Source organism: Arachis ipaensis, chromosome B6 (assembly GCF_059453495.1).
Source record: "Arachis ipaensis isolate K30076 ecotype BB chromosome B6, ASM5945349v1, whole genome shotgun sequence".
Lineage (NCBI taxonomy): Eukaryota > Viridiplantae > Streptophyta > Magnoliopsida > Fabales > Fabaceae > Arachis > Arachis ipaensis.
Genome location: NC_142441.1, coordinates 150,305,151 through 150,324,760, shown reverse-complemented (window position 1 = coordinate 150,324,760; position 19,610 = coordinate 150,305,151). Strand labels below are relative to the sequence as shown.

The window sequence follows — 19,610 nt, the reverse complement described above, 5'->3', positions numbered from 1 at the left end:
GGTGGTGTTTGGCTATTTTAGGGGGTTTTGGATTCATCTTCGTTCCTCATTTTCTTTGTTCTTCCTTTTTTTTTGAAGAACATAAACATTTTTTTTAATTCTTTTTAATTTTTGTGTTGCTGATTTTGGATTTGAAGTGCAATTGATGATTGTTGAATTGTTGTCAAATATAAATTTTAGTGATTTATTTTGTGGTAGTTGTTGCTGCTGAATTTGTTATTGTTGAATTTGCTGGATTTGTTGTTGTTGCTGGTGAAAAAGAGAAGAAGAATTGTTGTTGCTAGATTTAGTTGTTGCTGTTGCTAAAAGAGAGAAGAAGAATTGGAGTTTTTTGGGTGGGGGAGGGGGAGGGGGAGGAAGAGAGAGTCCGAAAAGAGCAGAAGGAAGCTGAATTTGTTATTGTTGAATTTGCTGGATTTGTTGTTGTTGCTGGTGAAGAAGATAAGAAGAATTGTTGTTGTTAGATTTAGTTGTTGCTGTTGTTGAAGAAGAGAAGAAGAATTAGAGTTTTTTAGGTGGAAGAGGAGGAGGAAGGGGGAATCCAAAAAAAAAAAAAAAAACAGAAGGAAGGGGATGGGAAAGGAAGAAACATCGGGGATGGGGATGGGGATGGAAATGGAGATGGGGTGGGAGTGGGGTGGGGGGAGGGTTTTTTGTTTTTGTTTTTTTAATATTATTTTTATTAATTATAAAGGGTAATTTGGTCAAGATAATAAAATTAAAGTAGTAAATGACGATTTTATAACGTTTTGTAACATTGGGGATGATTTTAATAACAAAAAAAAGGTCGGGGACGAATTTGATTTTCGCCCCAGATCTTAGGGATGAAAACAGTACTTAACCCTATAACTAATTTATCTATAACTCTTTTTTCAAATTTGAAATGAAATGTGTAACAAGGAGCACAACATCCTATGCCAATTGCTTTTCTAATGAAGTTAGTAAGATACTAGGTTGTCGATAAATTTTTATTAGCTTTTTGATATAAAATTTAGGGTAAAATTAACATGCTATTATTACAGTTATATATGTTCTTATTTTTTTATGTCTCCTTCCTTATGGTTCAAGAATATTATAAACTTCAAACTCTTCTATTTATATTTACTTTGAATAAAGATAAAACAACATATTTAACACGTTTATTATATAACGACAATGATAATGTTATACTAAATTTAAAAAATATATGGTTATAAAATATTATTTTAATTTAACTTATCAAATTTAAATATAAGTCCGTGCATCGCACGGGTTTAACACTAGTAGAAAAATTATAACAAATTGAACATATTATAAGAATAATTATAAATATAATAATATTATAACACATTGTGCGGTTTGGATTGGATTGGATCGGTTATGAAAAGTAGATCCGAAATCCGATCCGATCCAGCGGTTTGCAAAAATAGAATCCAATCAAATCCGAATTAGTGCGGTTTTAATCGGTTTTCGATTTGGATCGGATTGGATGAGCGGTTTAATTTGAATCGGTTTGGATTTGAACAACCCTAAACTATACTATGGACGGGGAAGTTCCTGATGATGATGCTAATGACAATGAAAAAGAGAGAAGTGAAGTGGCTATTTGCGAGTGTGGCTTTTGGATTTATGGTGGGATTTTGGGGATTTGTGGGTCCACTGTTCATATTCAAATCATGGAGGTATGCCATTACCGTTTCCTTCACGATGTGTGGTACAAACTTCAATCATGTATGTGACTTTATGATGTTTTTCTGGTGCTTGGTTTTTCTTTTGTGTGCATGTGATGAGTTTGTAATGTTTTCTTTTCTTTTCTTTTTTTTGTAATAGTGGAAATAAAAATAATATGCACTTGTCCTGATTAGCTTGTTTAAATGTAATCCAGTTAGTATTGTTGTCCCTATAATAATAACACTTAATGCGAGTCAGATTTGGAAAAATCCAAGTACCATCTGGAAAGATGCACTTACGATCAAGGCACTTTGAATCCCTCTTTGTCTGAATCTCTGAGTTATAGAAAATATTTTAGTTTTTTTTAACAGAAAAAAAGAGAACTCAACCATTTAAGCCAAAATCAGTACAATGGTTGCGGAGATGAATAAGTTGAGACTTCGAGGTAAGGTCGTCTCTGTAGGAGAGGCGAAATACAGAAGGACGGAAACTGTAGATAGAGATGAGCGGTGCCAAGGAGAGGATAAGCAGAACCCATTACCTCAGAAGGAACCGAGGTAAGTAGGGGACGGTCACACTCTATCAACTGCTCATGGATTAGGGACAAAGGAAATCTTACAACCCATGATTGGGAGTGCGAATGTAAAGAAGGTGGAAGCTGCAGTAGCAGAGGAAAATTTGGAATGGGTGCGGAGGAGTTTGGTAGGAGTTACGACGAAGCCTATTGACTTCACATCACTGAGGGAAATGGCAGCGAAGAATTTGCCTTATGTTGTCAAAATTCAGGAAATGGGAGCTTGTAAAGCTCTGTTAATGTTTGATAGTGCCCTCCATGCAGAAGAGACGTACATGTTCAGGTTGAATTGTCTGTTACAAACTTTTCACAGGGTATGGAAGTGTAAGGAGTCGGAGCGTAGTGGATCCCGGAGGGTTTGGCTCGAATGCTTTGGAGTTCCATTATGCGTGTGGTCTGCAGACACCTTCAAGAAGATCGGAGGCCAGTGGGGAGCAGTAGTTGACTGTGCAAAGGAGATGGAATTGGATAGCGCATTCACGGTAGGTCGAGTACAGATTGATACGTGTGTTATGGACGTCATACAAGAGAGGATTCATGTCTTTGTTGGGTCTAGGGGATACGAAGTGCTGGTGAAGGAGAGTGGACCTGCAATGTGGAACATGCAGTACGAAGGAGTTTCGAAGATTGGTTGGATAATAGAACTACCAATTCGGGGGCCGTGAGTCACGAAGTGGCAACTATGTATGATGGAAGAAATAAACCAGGTCCATCTAAGAAGACCGATCATGACGAAGGTATGCTGATGATGGTGGATAGACGGGATGAGGAAGATAAGGGCAGATTAGTAACTTCAAACGATTTTTTGAATGAATGGGTTAATTGCAGTGTCGATCACAGTTGCGGAAAAATAGTAACGTATCAAGTTGTTAATGGCGTGAATCAGGGAGTTTCGGATCTTGAGGATGATAACGGAGATAGTTATGATGATGAATCGGATAGGACTGTTACTTGTGTATGCAGTTCAAGGCATCCTGGGCTGGATAGGGTTGGAAAAAAGGAAAAACAAAAGAAAAAAAAAACAAAGCAGCTCCAACGGTTGGGCCAAGACAAAAAGCAAGGGTTTAACTCATAGATCTAACGAATTGGGCCTAGCCCATTTGGCCATTGGGCATGACCCAGCTTGGCAAGAGGAATTGGGGATGGAGAGCAAGTCTCGCCCAGACGCACAACAACACATCGAGCTCAGTGGAGGGAGCTTCGTGGGAGGAGATGGTCGAATCCGAGAAGGGGAAGGAACCATTGGAAACAGACGGCCAGGTTCTTCGGGGAGCTGCTCGATTCGCGGCGAGGATGACTGCACCAGGACAGCTCGGGTAGCTGGTGCGGTTGATGACGACGGGACTGGAACCGTCGGTGGCGCAGCGCTCCCGCCAGGTTGGGTTGTCGATGAGGACAAGAGGGGCGGGCCAAAACGAAGGGCGGGGGAATAAGCGAGGCTGAGGGTAGCACTGGTGCGATCAGGGAGGGTGGTATGAACGCGATCGAAGGTCTGGTTCGGGAGGTGGTTGAATCTGTACGGTGCAGGGAGCCAGGCATGATCCACGGTCAACAGGTACCGGACCAGGCAATCATTCGGGAACAACGAAGAGGTACTTCGAATGTTGGGCAAGCTGGTGAAGACGTTCCATGTACTGGGTCTGGGCAAGAGGACTACAAGAAGGCGGAAGGGGAGGGGACACTCGGGGACTAGAGGAACAGATATTGGAGAACAAACTGACTTTGGCACTGGCAATGGAATCAGGGGCAGTGTTGTATGATGAGGAGGAAGACATAATGGCCATTCTTCAGGCGCAGAATGAGAAAATTGCACAAAAGAAAAGGCTGGATAAACAGAAGGAAAAGATGAGACGGTGCAGGTAGGGGTGGCAAGTGGGGAAGCCCGCCCCGCCCCCCCAGAAGCCCGCCCTTTGGCGGGCTGGCCCGCCCCGCCCCACCTAGTGAGGCGGTCCCAGAATCCCAGCCCGCCCCTCCTAACGGCCCGCCGGCCAAATATCCTCTTTTTTTATACTTTTAACTATTAAATAATATACATAAAGATATAAAAAAATCTCTTTTGTTTTTTATTTTAACTATTATAATTTCTAAAAGTATAAACAAATTATAATTTTTATATTCACAAACATTAAAGTCTTTGTAATTATAAATATCTAATAAACATAATTATAAATATTGTTCCCAAAGCAAAATAAACATAATCCAAAACATAATTAATAATATTGTCTCTAAAACAAAACAAACATAATCTAAAACACTCAATTTTCATCTTCATTCTCTTGTAAGTTGGGTTGGGGCTTGGGGGAAGTTGGGTTTTGGTAAAAAAAAAAAATGTAAAAGTACCCCTTGCAAAAAAAAAAAAAAAAAACTAAGTCCGGCGGGGAAGCCCGCCCGCCCCGCCAAAACCCGCGATTTAAGCGGTGCGGGTTAAGCGGGCTTTTGCTATTTGGCGGTCCTAATTTTCCAGCCCAGCTCGCCTTTTTTGGCGGTTACACGGGCTGGCCCAGCGGGTTTAGGCCCGTTTGCCACCTCTAGGTGCAGGCCTAAAAATAAAAACTAAGTGTGTGATAATAGTTCTAAATGATTTTCAGTTCTTGGAATGTTAGGGGTTTACGAGGTGATGGGAAGATGAGAATGGTGAAGGATTTAAAGAATACAAGGTATTTCTACAGTATGGCGTCGGCAAGGAGAAAAAATAACAGGATTGATTCTTTGGTCATTAATGGTAGATTGGTAAGGAACCAAGCTAGAATTAAAATAGCTATTAGAGAGTTTTACAAAGAGCTTTATCATCAGGAAGATTCTCCGGTGTTGGGATTCAGAGATGGTCTGGTGTAGGGGTGTTCATGGATCGGATCCGATCCGCATATCCGCGGTATTTATCCGAATCCGATCCGAAAATTGCGGATATGGATCCGATCCGCAAGGCTTTTGGATCGGATCCGCACACTAATCGGATCGGATTGCGGATTTTGCGTTGGTATCCGCATATCCGCGTATCTGCAAAAATAAATAAATTAATTAATAAATATTCTTTTTATGTTTTATTTCAACTAATAATTATCATATATATTGTATTATTTTAATTTATTATTTAAAAAAAGTATGTTTAATATTATTTTAAGAGTAAACATATTTAAAAGAATAGAAAAAATGAATTTTATTGATATTTTTTTAATAAAAATAAGCTTTTAAAAATATTTTTGTGTTTTGCGGATATATCCGATATCCGATCCGATCCGATCCGCAAATGTGCGGATCGGATCGGATCGGATCCAACCTTAAAAACTGCGGATATTGGATCCGATCCGATCCGATGATTTTAGTGCGGATCGGATCGAAATTTTGGCCATATCCGATCCGATCCGATCCGCGTGCAGCCCTAGTCTGGTGGAGGGGATAGAGGAGGTCGACTCCATAACCTTGGAGACATTGCCTTCGACTGAAGAGATTAGAGAGGCGGTATGGGATTGTGAGTCTTCTAAGGTGCCAGGTTGTGATGGATACAATATGAATTTCATAAAGAGATGTTGGAAAGAGATTGGGTCTGACTTCACAACAGCGGTAATGGGATTCTTTCAGACTTCTAGGTTGCCGGCGGAGTCAAATATCTCTTTCGCGAGTTATGAAGGACCATTTTCTAAGTTGGACAGAAGAGCCGTGTAGGAAGGAGGACCAAAAGCAGCGGTTAAAGTGCTTTTCTGCGATCATTTAGAATATTTGGATGGAAAGGAATAGGAGGATATTTCAGAATAAAAATAGAGGTGTTGAGGAAATAATCAGTATGTCCATGTTTAACTGCGACGAATGGAAGAGTGCACTCTCTTCATGTTGTTGATGGCTAGATCGGAGATAACAGGGGGAGTACTTTATTTTGTGTTACTTTCTAGATTTGCTTGTCTGTTTTAGATATCTTTTATGTTTGTTCCACTCTACTGTGTTGAGCTTTTATTTTCAAAAAAAAAATCAGCACAATGGGTAGCATCTAAAGAAAGAAAAATGACATTAACCTCATAAGGATCTGTATATAAATCATATCTTTTAGCTTGAACTATTGAAATGACTGGTATTATGTAACTGTATGAACCAGCAATAACTGTTGGCAATCTGGTTCCAAACAAAGATTGAAGAATGGTGCTTAGCCCTGCAACAAAGAGAAGGGTCTGAATCACCCTCACCTTCTCAGCCTACATTAGATCAAAGAACTTAGTATCATTAAATTTCAGTGAGTTTAGAAACAAAAGAATGAATCAAAGAAAGATTGAGAAAGTGATTACATCTCCTCCACCCATTTGAGGAACAATTATGGTTGGAATCAGGACACTCATGCCAAGAGTCAAAATGTAATGCTGGAACCCCAACAAAAATACTTCAGCTGCATTGTCATCAAATTTCAGCTAAAATTTTGAATGCATGCAAACCTAAATTCATTCGATTGGGAACATAATGTTTTCTTCCAAGGACTGATGGCTATAAGCATTTTCTGCATGCACTTTTCCACAGCCTAGATTCTTTGTATTGGATTTTTTTTTTATCTTTCATTTTGGATAATATATTATATTTTGATGAATATTAGAGGATCATTAAAATTTTTATTATTATATTATTTAATTGTTCAAAAATACCCTTACTTCTCTTTCATTCATACATATTTTTTAAGCTCATTATCATTAATATTTTCAAAAAAAAAATTTGTATACCATAAAATATTTTGAAAAAAATTAAAGAATATATAAACATGTATTATGTATGAATAAATGGACATGTATTATGTATGAACAAATGAAACATGTATTATTATGAATAAAGCTTTTAGCCAAATTTCCATAGCCGTTGCTATAAAAATGCAGCAACATTAGAATGACAAGCAAATAAAAAAAAAATAGAAACACCATAAAAGCAGATCCTAGACCCCTCCTAGTTAATCATTATAGAAGTATCTGTTGTTGTTCTCAATTGACCATTTGCATCTTTATAAACACAATTGCATTTCCTTAAACATTAGTTAAAGAGTAAACTATGCTCTCTAATCAATTATCATAGCCTAATATGCATAACAATTGGCATGGTCTTGGTAACAGATATCAAATATTCTCTCTTTTTAACATTGGTTTTACAATGCTGAATGTGAATGATATTGTTGAGATTTAAAAAACATAAACAAATTTCAATGTTCAATGCCTCCTAAGATTTTACCTTTTTCTTTTGCAATTTAATCTTCTTGAAATCTTAATAAGTAATAACAAATATTATTGTGAATGACAACTTGTCAATAAAATTTTGATGGATTTTATTAATACTTTAATTGAATTCATATTAAACCGGTTCAATTGTTATACTAATACCAAATTGGTTTAATGTCAAATCTAATTTTCATCAAGTTATGATAATATAAATGTAGTTTGTTATGAATCTTACTAATAGCATTGCATTCCTTAGTATTTCAAATGATTATTAAATTTTTTTATACATTTAATGTATTAGAAATATCCTACTAATATATGTTTTAAGGTCTAAGTATATATTTTAAAAGCATTATTTGACTAAATTTTTTATATTTTCTAAAACATTGAATAAATTAACGTCTTTAATTTATAAAATTATGAATAATCCAATTCAATCTACACACTTCTATTTAAGGTTATTATTAAGTAAATTTTTTTAAAAGAAACATATAATAAATACATTAAATATTTTACAATTTGTATTTTTATACACATTTTCTCAAATAATAAATTTAACAGTGACTTTATTTATTCGAAACCATTGTGAAAATCAAGAATCCAGGCCAAGAAGGAACAAGTGTAAGTGTAATTTTAACAAATTTCAAGGGATGTGAAGAATTTTTTATTTTCTTTTTAACCCATTCCTAGAAGTTTTACTTACAAGGAAGGCATCTTTCAGTTCCTCCTTTTCAATAGTGAGGAAGAAAAAACACACACACTAATACACAAACACAAATGCAACTTCAGATTCAACTCAATTTTCAAACCTGCTGTTAAAGCACACAAAAAAAATGGAGGAAAAGAAGAGACGTCCTTCTCTTCCTGCCAACTACGTCACTCTGGCTCAGCTGCAACAATCCTGGCTCCAACAACAAAAGCAGCAACAACAACAACCACCACCACATGAACAGCAACACGAAGACAAAATTGGACTTGAACAGTTACAGGGAGAGTCTCACCAAAGGCATGCAACCGCTTCTAGGTCTTTCGCTGGGAAAGAGAATCCAAATAACCGTAATCAACAGAAAAATCGTGATGATTCAGAAGGCATAGACAGAGACAGAGACGGAGACGTCAGTCTAGAAGGAGAAGGTAGCATGCAATGGAAGGAGAAAGTGAAATCGAAGACGAAACAAGCTAGGGTTGAAGAAAGAGGAACAAAATTCGAAGAGAATGAAGAGAAGGAGAAAGAGGAAGTGAAACAGGGATCGCGCCCGGAATATTTTTACCAGCAACACCGCCATGGAGCCGCTGTTAGGGTTTTTGCCAGAAAACAAAGTCACTTCAATCGGGCGAATCATTGGAAAGTTCGTGGTGACTCGGGAACTAATGCCGAGAAACAACGCAATGAAGCTGATACAGGAATTAGAGGCGCCGATGCGAAAAGTAAAGGCAACTACGAACCGAAGAAGAACAAGGAAGCGAAGCCAAAACCTAATGTTTATGAAGGTGGAATCAAAACCGAAGAGAAGAAAGAGAAAGAGAAACAGGATGAGGATGAGGAAGTGAAACAAGAGCAACGCCGTGGAACAGCTTCTAGGTCTTTTGTCGGAAAACACGATCGCAATGGTCGCTTGAATCGCGGAAAAATTCGTGCCGATTTTGGAACCAATGCTGAGAAACAATGCCATGACGTAGGAATAGGAGACGGTGAATCGAAGATGAATGCCACAAAGCCAAAATCTCTGATTGTGAAAAAGAAAACAGAAATGGGAGGAGAGAATGGAAAGAAACAGAGGGAGGAAGTAAGTAATGCTGAAGAGGAGAAAGCCAAAATCATGGAAAGCCAATCCAACGAGGAGAGTGCTGGTGGTGGTGGTGGTGTGCCGATGGAGGAGGTTGAGCAGAGATTTAGGGGTTTAGAGTTTAGAAGAATGGGTGATGGTCTCAATTACGCTCAACCTAGTTCTTATGGTGGTAGCATTTATGGTTACATTAACAGAAAGGGTTATAGAAGCGGTCATGGTAATGACTATGGCTATGGCAACAGGGATTTTGAAAGGGGCAAAAGAGGTGAGAAGATGGTTTGGATTAGGAAAGTTGACAATATTGGTGAAACTGAAAACTAGTTTAAATGTTCTTGCTTTATTCTGTATTAAATATTAGGTTGATTTGGATTTAGGGATTATCAAATATGATAGTTTTCTGTTCATATGGTTATAGGAATGATTTTAACCATGGAAGAGTACAGTTCTGGTGAATTATTCCGCCGAATGTGATTAATTTTCAATTTGCACATTTTGATATCCTAGTTCTAATTCATAGTGTTTAGTTTGAAATCAGAATTTGAGTTAAATTATGAATTAAAACTGTTTAGCTCTCTGTACTAAATCATTGTTTCCAAAGACACCTCAGTTAGAATTGAGAAGAGATCATTTTTCCTCATTTACCTTAGTTATAAAGTAAAGAACTACTAGTAGTCTACTACTACTACTATGTTAGTATTGAATTATTTATGTGTAGTTGTCAACAAAGAGTATTAGTCTACTATTACTATGTTAGCATTGAATTATTCAGGTGTAGTTGTCAACAAAGAGTATTACTGCTAGAAGTTATGCAAGAAAGGAATACTGTGGAATTAACATGACATGAGATTAAAATGATTGGAGGTTTGGAACTTGGAAAATACATACTTGTCTAATTTGCCATGATCATCATCATTATAATAAAATAGCTTCATCATGTTGAAGTCTTTGATGGATCTAATGCACTAAAGAAACTCATGGTTGTGGCTGTTGCTTCTTTTAGTGATTCTTTGTAGACAGCTATTTGAATTTAACCTTATGTAGACTGTGGGTCAATACATTGATTTCTTATGTCCTAACTTTGGCCAATCATAATTCACACAGATAGCAACGGCTCAAATAGATTCGATAGATCATAGATGTATATTAAAATTGGGGTTTAATTTGTACGCTTATTAAATTAAAGAATGAAAAATATGATAGAATTAAAAGTACATAAGAATTACATTTAAATTAAGTGTATGTAAAAGTAAAATATTTATTCAAGTGTACAAATAATAGTTTTTGTTTTTAGGTGGAGAAGAAGGGATTAAGGGATCAATCCCCAAGGAAACAAGAAAAAAAAAAAAAAAGTTTTAGTAAGACCCTTCTGACCCCTCGTGAAGGAGGTTTTACAAGAATCCGCAAATAGATCAAGGTTGATGGAATTTTACAGTGAGGCAAGTTATGATAGTTTGCTTCTCTAAGGGTATAGTTGAAAAAGAATCAGAATCAATATTTATTAGCAAAATGAATTATTATTATGATTTTAATGGCTTTTAATTAAATATTCTTTAAGGTTTTAAAACGAAATTTAACTTTTATAATTAAATGTGAATATCATAACTTTTTCAAATATAAATATATTATATTGAAAAATAAACATTAAGTTGATGAATTTATTAGACCGTTTTAGGTGATTAATAAGAATTGTGATTTTCAATTCCAATTTTTGTAACCGATAAAACCATCAATTTTCTTAATAATTGTAATTAAACTCATTTAAACTCAATTTTTGAATAATATAGCAACTAATGTCAACTTCCTCTTGCCTACAAATAAGATTTAACAGTAATTTGCACTAATCATTTTCTTCCCTCCATAGTTGTGTTTGTGGTGAATGGCTCAAAATAATGGTGGAGAAGATTGCAGCAAAGGTTGCAAGAAATGTTGCAAAAAGATAGTAGAGGTGCAGGTTCAGCCACACCCAGTAAAAGATCAATTGCCCGGAGTTCAATATTGCATCAACAGTCCTCCTCCATGGCGTAATTACACTCTTCTTTACTTAAGTTTTTTTTTTTTTTTTTTTTCATTGATGCTTGCTGTTTGTCATGGTGGCTATGTTCAACATTTGTGTATCAAATTCTCCTACTATGTGATTTGTAGACACAAACTTTACCACTCTTGACTCTAGCATGATTGTCATACTAATGTTGCAGCATTTTTATAGCAACGGCGGTGAAATTTTGGCTAAAAGCTTTATTCATACATAATACCTGTTTCCTTTGTTCATACATAATACATGTTCATTTATTCATACATATACATGTTCATATATTCTTTAATTTTTTTTCTAAATATTTTATGGTATACAATTTTCTTTTTGAAAATATTAATGATAATGAGCTTAAAAAATATTTTAAGAGAAGCAAGGGTATTTTTGAACAATTAAATAATATGACAATAGACCGTGACAAACTGACAATAGCTTCTCCCAAGCTTTAGGAAGAAAATAAATATAATATATTATCCAAAATAAAAGAAAAAAAAATAATCCAATACAAAGAATCTGGCATAGGCTTTGGAAAAGTGCATGGAGAAAAAGCTTATAGCCAATTAGTCTTAGGAAGAAAACATTATGTTCCCAATTGAAGGAATTTATGTTTGCATGCATTCAAAATTTTGGCTATGTAATCAAATTTTGTGAGCAGTAAAATTTTAGCTGAAATTTGATGACAATGCAGCTGAAGCATTTTTGTTGGGGTTCCAGCATTACATTTTGACTCTTGGCATGATTGTCCTGATTCCAACCATAATTGTTCCTCAAATGGGTGGAGGAGATGTAATCACTTTCTCAATCTTTCTTTGATTCATTCTTTTGTTTCTAAACACTCTGAAATTTAATGATACCAAGTTCTTTGATCTAATGTAGGCTGAGAAGGTGAGGGTGATTCAGACCCTTCTCTTTGTTGCAGGGTTAAGCACCATTCTTCAATCTTTGTTTGGAACCAGATTGCCAACAGTTATTGCTGGTTCATACAGTTACATAATACCAGTCATTTCAATAGTTCAAGCTAAAAGATATGATTTATATACAGATCCTTATGAGGTTAATGTCATTTTTCTTTCTTTAGATGCTACCCATTGTGTTGATTTTGACTTAAATGGTTGACTTTTCTTTTTTTCTCTTAAAAACTAAAATATTTTCTATAACTCAGAGATTCACTCAGACAATGAGAGGGATTCAAGGTGCCTTGATCTTAAGTGCATGTTTCCAGATGGTACTCGGATTTTTCGGCTTTTGGAGGAATGCTGTCAGGTAGTGAATTCGACTTTCTCGACTCAGTGACTGGCGAAAAGTGATACAAATATCATTTCTCTTTGTTGATTGGGTTTTCATTTTAATTGTTGTCAGGTTTCTTAGTCCACTTTCTGTAGTCCCATATGTAACTTTCACTGGACTTACTCTCTATCATCTTGGATTCCCAATGGTAAAGAATTCCAAGTTTTCTCCCACTTTTTCATTCAATTAGTTTGTGATCTTTATCTTTTAAGTTCTATTCAGCAATTTCTTTCTAAATCTTGTCCAAATGAATGTCACAGCTTGCAAAATGTGTCGAATATGGGCTTCCAACACTAATTCTCTTGGTGTTCATCTCACAGGCAAGTTCTTAGTCTTCTCTGTTTATAAATATTCCTATTAACTATTTGTTATCTTATTGCAAAGTTTTGAAAAGGTGAATTTAGAAAATGTAAAATAGGAATGGATTATGGATATGGAGAAGTTTGAATCAGTTTACAACTTTTTTCTTCTGCAGTATCTACATAGATATATTGCAACAAAGAAGCCTATACATGACCGATTCGCAGTGCTGTCCACGGTTGTGATTTCATGGCTATTTGCACAGCTTCTCACTTCATGCACTGCATATAACAACAGGCCAGAAACTACACAGACTAGCTGCCGAACTGATCGAGCCGGACTTGTGAGCGCCGCCTCATGGTAAGATTGAGTAACCTCAATTATGCTTTCACTCAAAGAAGATTTATCACTGCTAAAATTCATTGTTTGGAGAACACAAACTTATGTTCTAACTTCTAAGTAAGTAAGTTGGAGATACTTATATAGATAGACATGAGATTCCATGTGTGGATTTGTTTAATCAAGTTATTATTATTACTTATTACTTAACATCAAACAGAACAAGATGTAAATTTAGCAGTGCATAAATAGTTGTAATTTAAGCTTCTTTTTTCATGCAGGGTATATTTTCCTTACCCCTTCCAATGGGGAAGTCCTACTTTCAATGCTGGAGAAGCTTTTGCTATGATGGCTGCTTCTTTTGTTTCTCTATTTGAGGTATGCACAATGCAACCATATTAGTTACTAGTTTTTGATAATATAAACCTTGAAAATTAGGCAAAATACACTTTTGATTTTCCCTTTTTTGTATTTTTCTTACTCATATGCAGTCTACCGGAACATTCTATGCTTCGGCAAGATTTGGAAGCGCAACGCCGGTGCCACCATCTATTATCAGCCGTGGAGCTGGCTGGATTGTAAGATACCATGATTCATTACAATTTGCCATTCTTTCTTGGCCCATATTATAAATGAAACATATGATAAAAGTTAAAATTTATGTGACTCTATTGTGATTTTAGGGAGTAGCTACAATGCTGAATAGCATGTTTGGTTCTGTCACTGGAAGCACAGCATCAGTGTAAGTCTTTTAATCAAATTATAAGAGTCTTGTATCTCAATAAATCAAGGAACTTATGAATTTTATTATTAAAAGAGATCTTACTCTTGTGAATGTTTTAATGGAACTTTAGACTCTTATCAAGTTTTTCCTTATTTTTATGGATTGCATCATTTTCAGGGAGAATGCTGGTTTGTTAGCATTAACAAGAGTTGGAAGCCGAAGAGTCATTCAAATATCAGCAGGCTTTATGATTTTATTCTCTGTATTTGGTAATATTGAACCAATAAAACTTGTTACATTCTAGAACTTCACCATGTTGAGATTCATGAACTAATGGTATATTATATGTTAAATAATTCCAGGGAAATTCGGCGCGCTTTTCACCTCTATACCTTTGCCAATCTTCGCAGCCTTATACTGTGTGGTCTTCGGCTATGTCTGTAAGATTCTCTTATTCAATTCTTACCTAGTCTTAAGTTTCTGTCTCATTCTCTGCATGTTAGAGCTTTAAACAATTTTGGTTTGTAATTTTGTGATAATATGTAGCTTCTTCTGGCCTTGGATTTCTCCAATTCTGTAACCTCAACAGCTTCAGAACCTTGTTTATTTTGGGATTCACATTCTTCATTGGCTTCTCAATTCCACAATATTTCTCAGAATATTATCATGTGAAGCATGAATCAGCTGGTGCAAGATGGGTGAGATAACTTGACCAAAAAGCAATCAAAATTTTATTTTGTTAGGACCTTAGTATATAACATACAAAATTGGTAACAAAAAATAAAATTTTTAACATATACATTTATTTTGGCAGTTCAATGACATTGTGACAGTCATGTTCATGTCACATACAATGGTTGCTGCCTTGGTTGCATTCATTCTGGACATCACACTGTTGCGCGAAAACGATGATGATCGAAAAGACAGTGGAATGCAATGGTGGGAGAGGTTCACCATGTATAACAAGGATGTTAGGAACAATGAATTCTATTCTTTACCATGCAGGCTTGATGAGTTATTTCCAGCACTTTAAGAATGCAATGTGTGTTCTGTTCTGTTTTTTGAGAAAGGTTTCTTGTATTAGTTTCTCTCATTACATGGTTTCATTGAACTTTTTAGGGAACTTGAAGTAATAGTGCCATTTTTCTTAATGTTAGCACATTATAATAAAACATATTTTTACATGGGCAATCTTTTTCATGCTTATACACAAAGCAATGACAAGGATGGAGATATTGGTGTTTAATTATTGTATCATATCTGTCTGTTCTTGTTTGGGATCATTAGGGTAGCAAAATTGAATGCAACATGCGATTTTAATGCTCACTACTTCTCTTCTCATTTTTTTTTTAATTTATGTAAATGCTTATATGAATAGGACAAAAAAAATGTCTTTATTGTGCAAACATTTACAAGGAAAGTTTTCAAGTATACCGGTACACCAGTATTTCAGTGATTTTTTAACCATTAATCTTAAATATATGTATTATATATTTTTTTATAATTAAGATCAACGGTTAAAAATCACTGAAACACTCTAGTACACTTGAAAATTTTTCTATACTATATGAATTGGAACAACCAACAACTCTTTAATTTTAATATGTACATCCCTTAATGTATTAAAGAGTGGTCATTCATCCCAATTATTTAATTTCTTTTATTGTTCTAAAGAAAAGAAAAGAAGGGTAACTAAGTTTTAGTTGAAGTCCAATGTATTATATAACTATTATTCAGATTGATTGATGGTAATTTTGACTGCCTTAATATTAGGCTTGAAGATTTTTAGGGTGACATGTGAAGTCTTCGGCTATGAATATTGAATGCTTAATGCATGAGTCTCTATGGGGCCATGTTTGGTCATCGATATGAAATATAAATAAAAAAATAGAGTGGGAACAAATTTGGTATAAATTTTGATACATGGTATATTTTATTAAATATATTACAAAAGTTAAATTAAAATATATTTTTTATATATTTAATTGATTGATTTGATTTAAGCAATTTAATTAGTGATGCATCAATTGAACCAATAATTTAATATTTTGTCCGATTTGATTATTAAATTGAATTTAATAAGTATGTCCAAAAACCCTAATATCTCTGCTACTACATACCCACCCTCTACCAGATACCCTGATCTCTAGCACCTTATTTTCTTCATAAGTCTAGGATGGATTCATTCCTGTCCTGGCTATGATGTTAACCTTATTGTCACTTGTATTTAAATATTACATGCCTCTAGGAGCACAACAAAAGTACATCCAAAGTACATGCCTCTAAATTATTACACAATTACAGAAATTATTAATTCTACTAGTTTATTTAAATATGTGTAGTTACAGCGAATATGAGATTAGTTAAGATGGTATATCAACCATCTTACACACTGAAAATTTTTCTAGGGTCAAATTCTAAAATAACAGAAAACATCTATGCAAAAAATAATAATTTGAAAAAAAAAATTATACCAAATTCATCCAAATTTCCATTTTTTATTGTATAGAAATATAGATGAGAACTTTTTATATTTCTAATGCTAGAGTAATAGGTTAATCTCAACTAGGGACGGATCTATTTAATATGGTGTAGGGGCACACTGAAATTGTTAAAAAGTATTAGAAAAAAAAAAATATATATATATATATATATATATATATATATATATATATATATATTCTCTCATTATAAAATTATATTTAACTTCATATTAAAATAAAAATTATGCTAAATTTTTTTGTCAAAAAATTTATCTTATTAAATTTAAATCTCGTACAATAATAAAAATCTTCTTATTAAATTTTATCTAAAATACAATATATATATATATATATATATATATTAAATCAACTTAACAAAAATAGAATATTGTGATACTATTCAATTAAAAAATTTATGTAGTTAAAATTATATTCTTGAAGTTTTCTACTCAATTTTAATATTTATTAGTAAATTAATTTTTTTTTTGTATTACATCTATATTTTGATAATCAAAAATGTTATTTATACACCAAAATCAACTACTAAAATTAACCACCATGTATATATATATATATATATATATATATATTGTTTAGCTTATTTTTAATATATATTTTATATTTTAACATGTATTTTATACTAGTGATTGATTTTGGTAGCTAATTTTAGGTTTTGTTTGGTAAAATTTTTATTTTTAAAAATAACTTATAAAAATTAGTTTTTAAAAGATAACTTTTTAAAAGTTATAACATCTATATTTAGTAAATTAAATAAAAAATAACTTTCAATAAGTACAAAAAATAACAAGTGTGTCTAATAAAATAGCTTTTAAAATATAACAAATATTGCAGTAGACATTAATAAAAGAATTAAATTTAAAAATAAATTAATATATGAGATCATATTAGACTTTTTAATTTCAATAAGCACAAACTATCTTTAATAAGTTTTATCTTAGATATTTTCAAAATCGCTCTTATCTTTTTAAAGTTGCAAACACAAACACATATATACATAAAACTACACCGTAATTTAAACATACATGTGTATATATAAAAATACATTCTAATATAAAATTTAAATTCATGTATAAGAGGAATACATGTTTAAATAGCAGCTGAAGAACGAAAAAATAAAATATGTATTTTAATATGTCTATATTACAATAATTATGATGTTTTAAAATATACTATTAAAATTAAAATAATATTTTTTATTATTTAATAATACATTTTAAAAAATATTATTAAAAATATAATTTTAATTTTAACATACTTAAAATAACTGCAGTAAGCAAGCATAAAGATACTAGGATTCAGCAAAATAAAATTATGTTCATATAAAATATCTCACGGGTATCAAGTATGAGTAGTAATAAGGGTAATTTACGCATCTAAATTGTTTGACCTCAATATTACGCAAACACATTGTTTCCAAATTTAATACGCAAATGCATTGTTTCACTATTTTATGTAAACCGCTACTGGCAGTAGCGGTTTACAGGTGTGCATAAACCGCTACAACCAGCCGCGGTTTATGTGTGTGAGTGTGTGAGTGTAAACCGCTGCTGCCAGCAGCGGTTTACGTGCGTGTGTGAGTGTAAACCGCTACTGGCAGTAGCGGTTTACGTGCATGTGTGTGTGAGTATAAACCGCTACTGCCAGTAGCGGTTTACGTGTATGTGTGTATACTATTTAAATAATATTATAAATAAAAAATTTAATTTATCATTTCACAATATAATTTAAAAAATATAAATATGCATGTAATAAATTTTTTATTTGTATTTATTATTAAAATGAGATTAAATAGCAAATCAAAGAGTGAGTACTCACAGAGTACTAAAATATATAAACTAAGACTAATTTTTTTTTAATCTTCATCCCTTTTAAAACTCATGAATGATAAAATAATTTATTTTTAGTAAAAAATTCACTAAAGCATACACTTTTTCTTTAAAAATTACTTCATTTTTTTATCCATATAAATCATATGATTGCAAAAAATATATACTCCGTTTTCTTTCCCTCAATTTTTTTGTAACTTAATTTAGCGGTTTCTGTGTTCCTCACGTTGATTAGAAAAAATGTTTGTTTATGCTAAATTAAGTTACAAAAAAATTGAGAGAAAGAAAATGGAGTATATATTTTTTGCAATCATATGATTTATATGGATAAAAAATGAAGTAATTTTTAAAGAAAAAGTGTATGATTTAGTGAATTTTTTACTAAAAATAAATTATTTTATCATTCATGAGTTTTAGAAGGGATGAAGATAAAAAAAAAAATTAGTCTTAGTTTATATATTTTAGTACTCTCTGAGTACTCACTCTTTGATTTGCTATTTAATCTCATTTTAATAATAAATATAAATAAAAAATTATTACATGCATATTTATATTTTTTATTTTATTCATCAAAATTATGATGCTATCACTATTATTTATCTAATTAATCAACTGTAAAATACAAATAATTTTTATTTTTTGGTATAAGACAACAAAGTTGCACAAATAAAAAAAATCATTTAGCTAGAACCTCAAATGCAAATCAGCAGCAAAGAACACAACCCATTTTCCAAACTCTCCAATCTCCTTTGTATGGTTGATATAAATAAAAGAGAATGAAGTGATTTTTAAAGAGTAAAATATATAATTTAGTAAACTTTTGGCTAAAAATAAATTATTTTATTATTTATAAATTTTAAAAGAGATGAGAATAAAAAAAATTAGTCTTGCTTTATATAATTCAATACTTTGAAGACTGTATTTTTTTATTTGTAATTTGGTCTCTCATTTTAATAATAAATACAAATAAAAAATTTATTACATGCATATTTATATTTTTTAAATTATATTGTGAAATGATAAATTAAATTTTTTATTTATAATATTATTTAAATAGTATACACACACATACACGTAAACCGCTACTGGCAGTAGCGGTTTACACTCACACACACGCACGTAAACCGCTAGTTTACACTCACATACACACGCACGTAAACCGCTGCTAGCAGCAGCAGTTTACACTCACACATTCACACATAAACTGCGGCTGGTTGTAGCGGTTTATGCACATCTGTAAACCGCTACTGCCAGTAGCGGTTTACATAAAATAGTGAAACAATGCATTTGCGTATTAAATTTGGAAACAATGTATTTGTGTAATATTGGGGGTCAAACAATTTAGATGCGTAAATTGCCCTAGTAATAATGATAGGAAATGGTTGAATTTGTATAAAAAATTAA

The 19,610-nt window shown here is 33.0% G+C and overlaps 2 protein-coding genes across 2 annotated transcripts; both read left to right on the top strand.

Annotated features, from left to right (window-relative positions):
• The first annotated feature begins 8,104 nt into the window (after positions 1-8,104).
• Positions 8,105-9,692, top strand: LOC107647736 (uncharacterized). The gene has a single exon (XM_088491548.1). It carries the CDS (start codon positions 8,238-8,240, stop codon positions 9,513-9,515), a length of 1,278 nt encoding a protein of 425 aa, XP_088347674.1. The 5' UTR covers positions 8,105-8,237; the 3' UTR covers positions 9,516-9,692.
• Positions 9,693-11,070: 1,378 nt separating this feature from the next.
• Positions 11,071-14,959, top strand: LOC107647735 (Xanthine/uracil permease family protein). The gene is made up of 14 exons (XM_016351786.3): positions 11,071-11,215; positions 11,915-12,012; positions 12,103-12,279; positions 12,389-12,489; positions 12,586-12,661; positions 12,774-12,833; positions 12,989-13,173; positions 13,434-13,530; positions 13,644-13,730; positions 13,836-13,894; positions 14,054-14,145; positions 14,239-14,316; positions 14,423-14,574; positions 14,691-14,959. The coding sequence occupies exons 1-14, from the start codon at positions 11,071-11,073 to the stop codon at positions 14,907-14,909; spliced, it is 1,626 nt and encodes a 541-aa protein (XP_016207272.1). The 3' UTR covers positions 14,910-14,959.
• Positions 14,960-19,610: the final 4,651 nt, after the last annotated feature.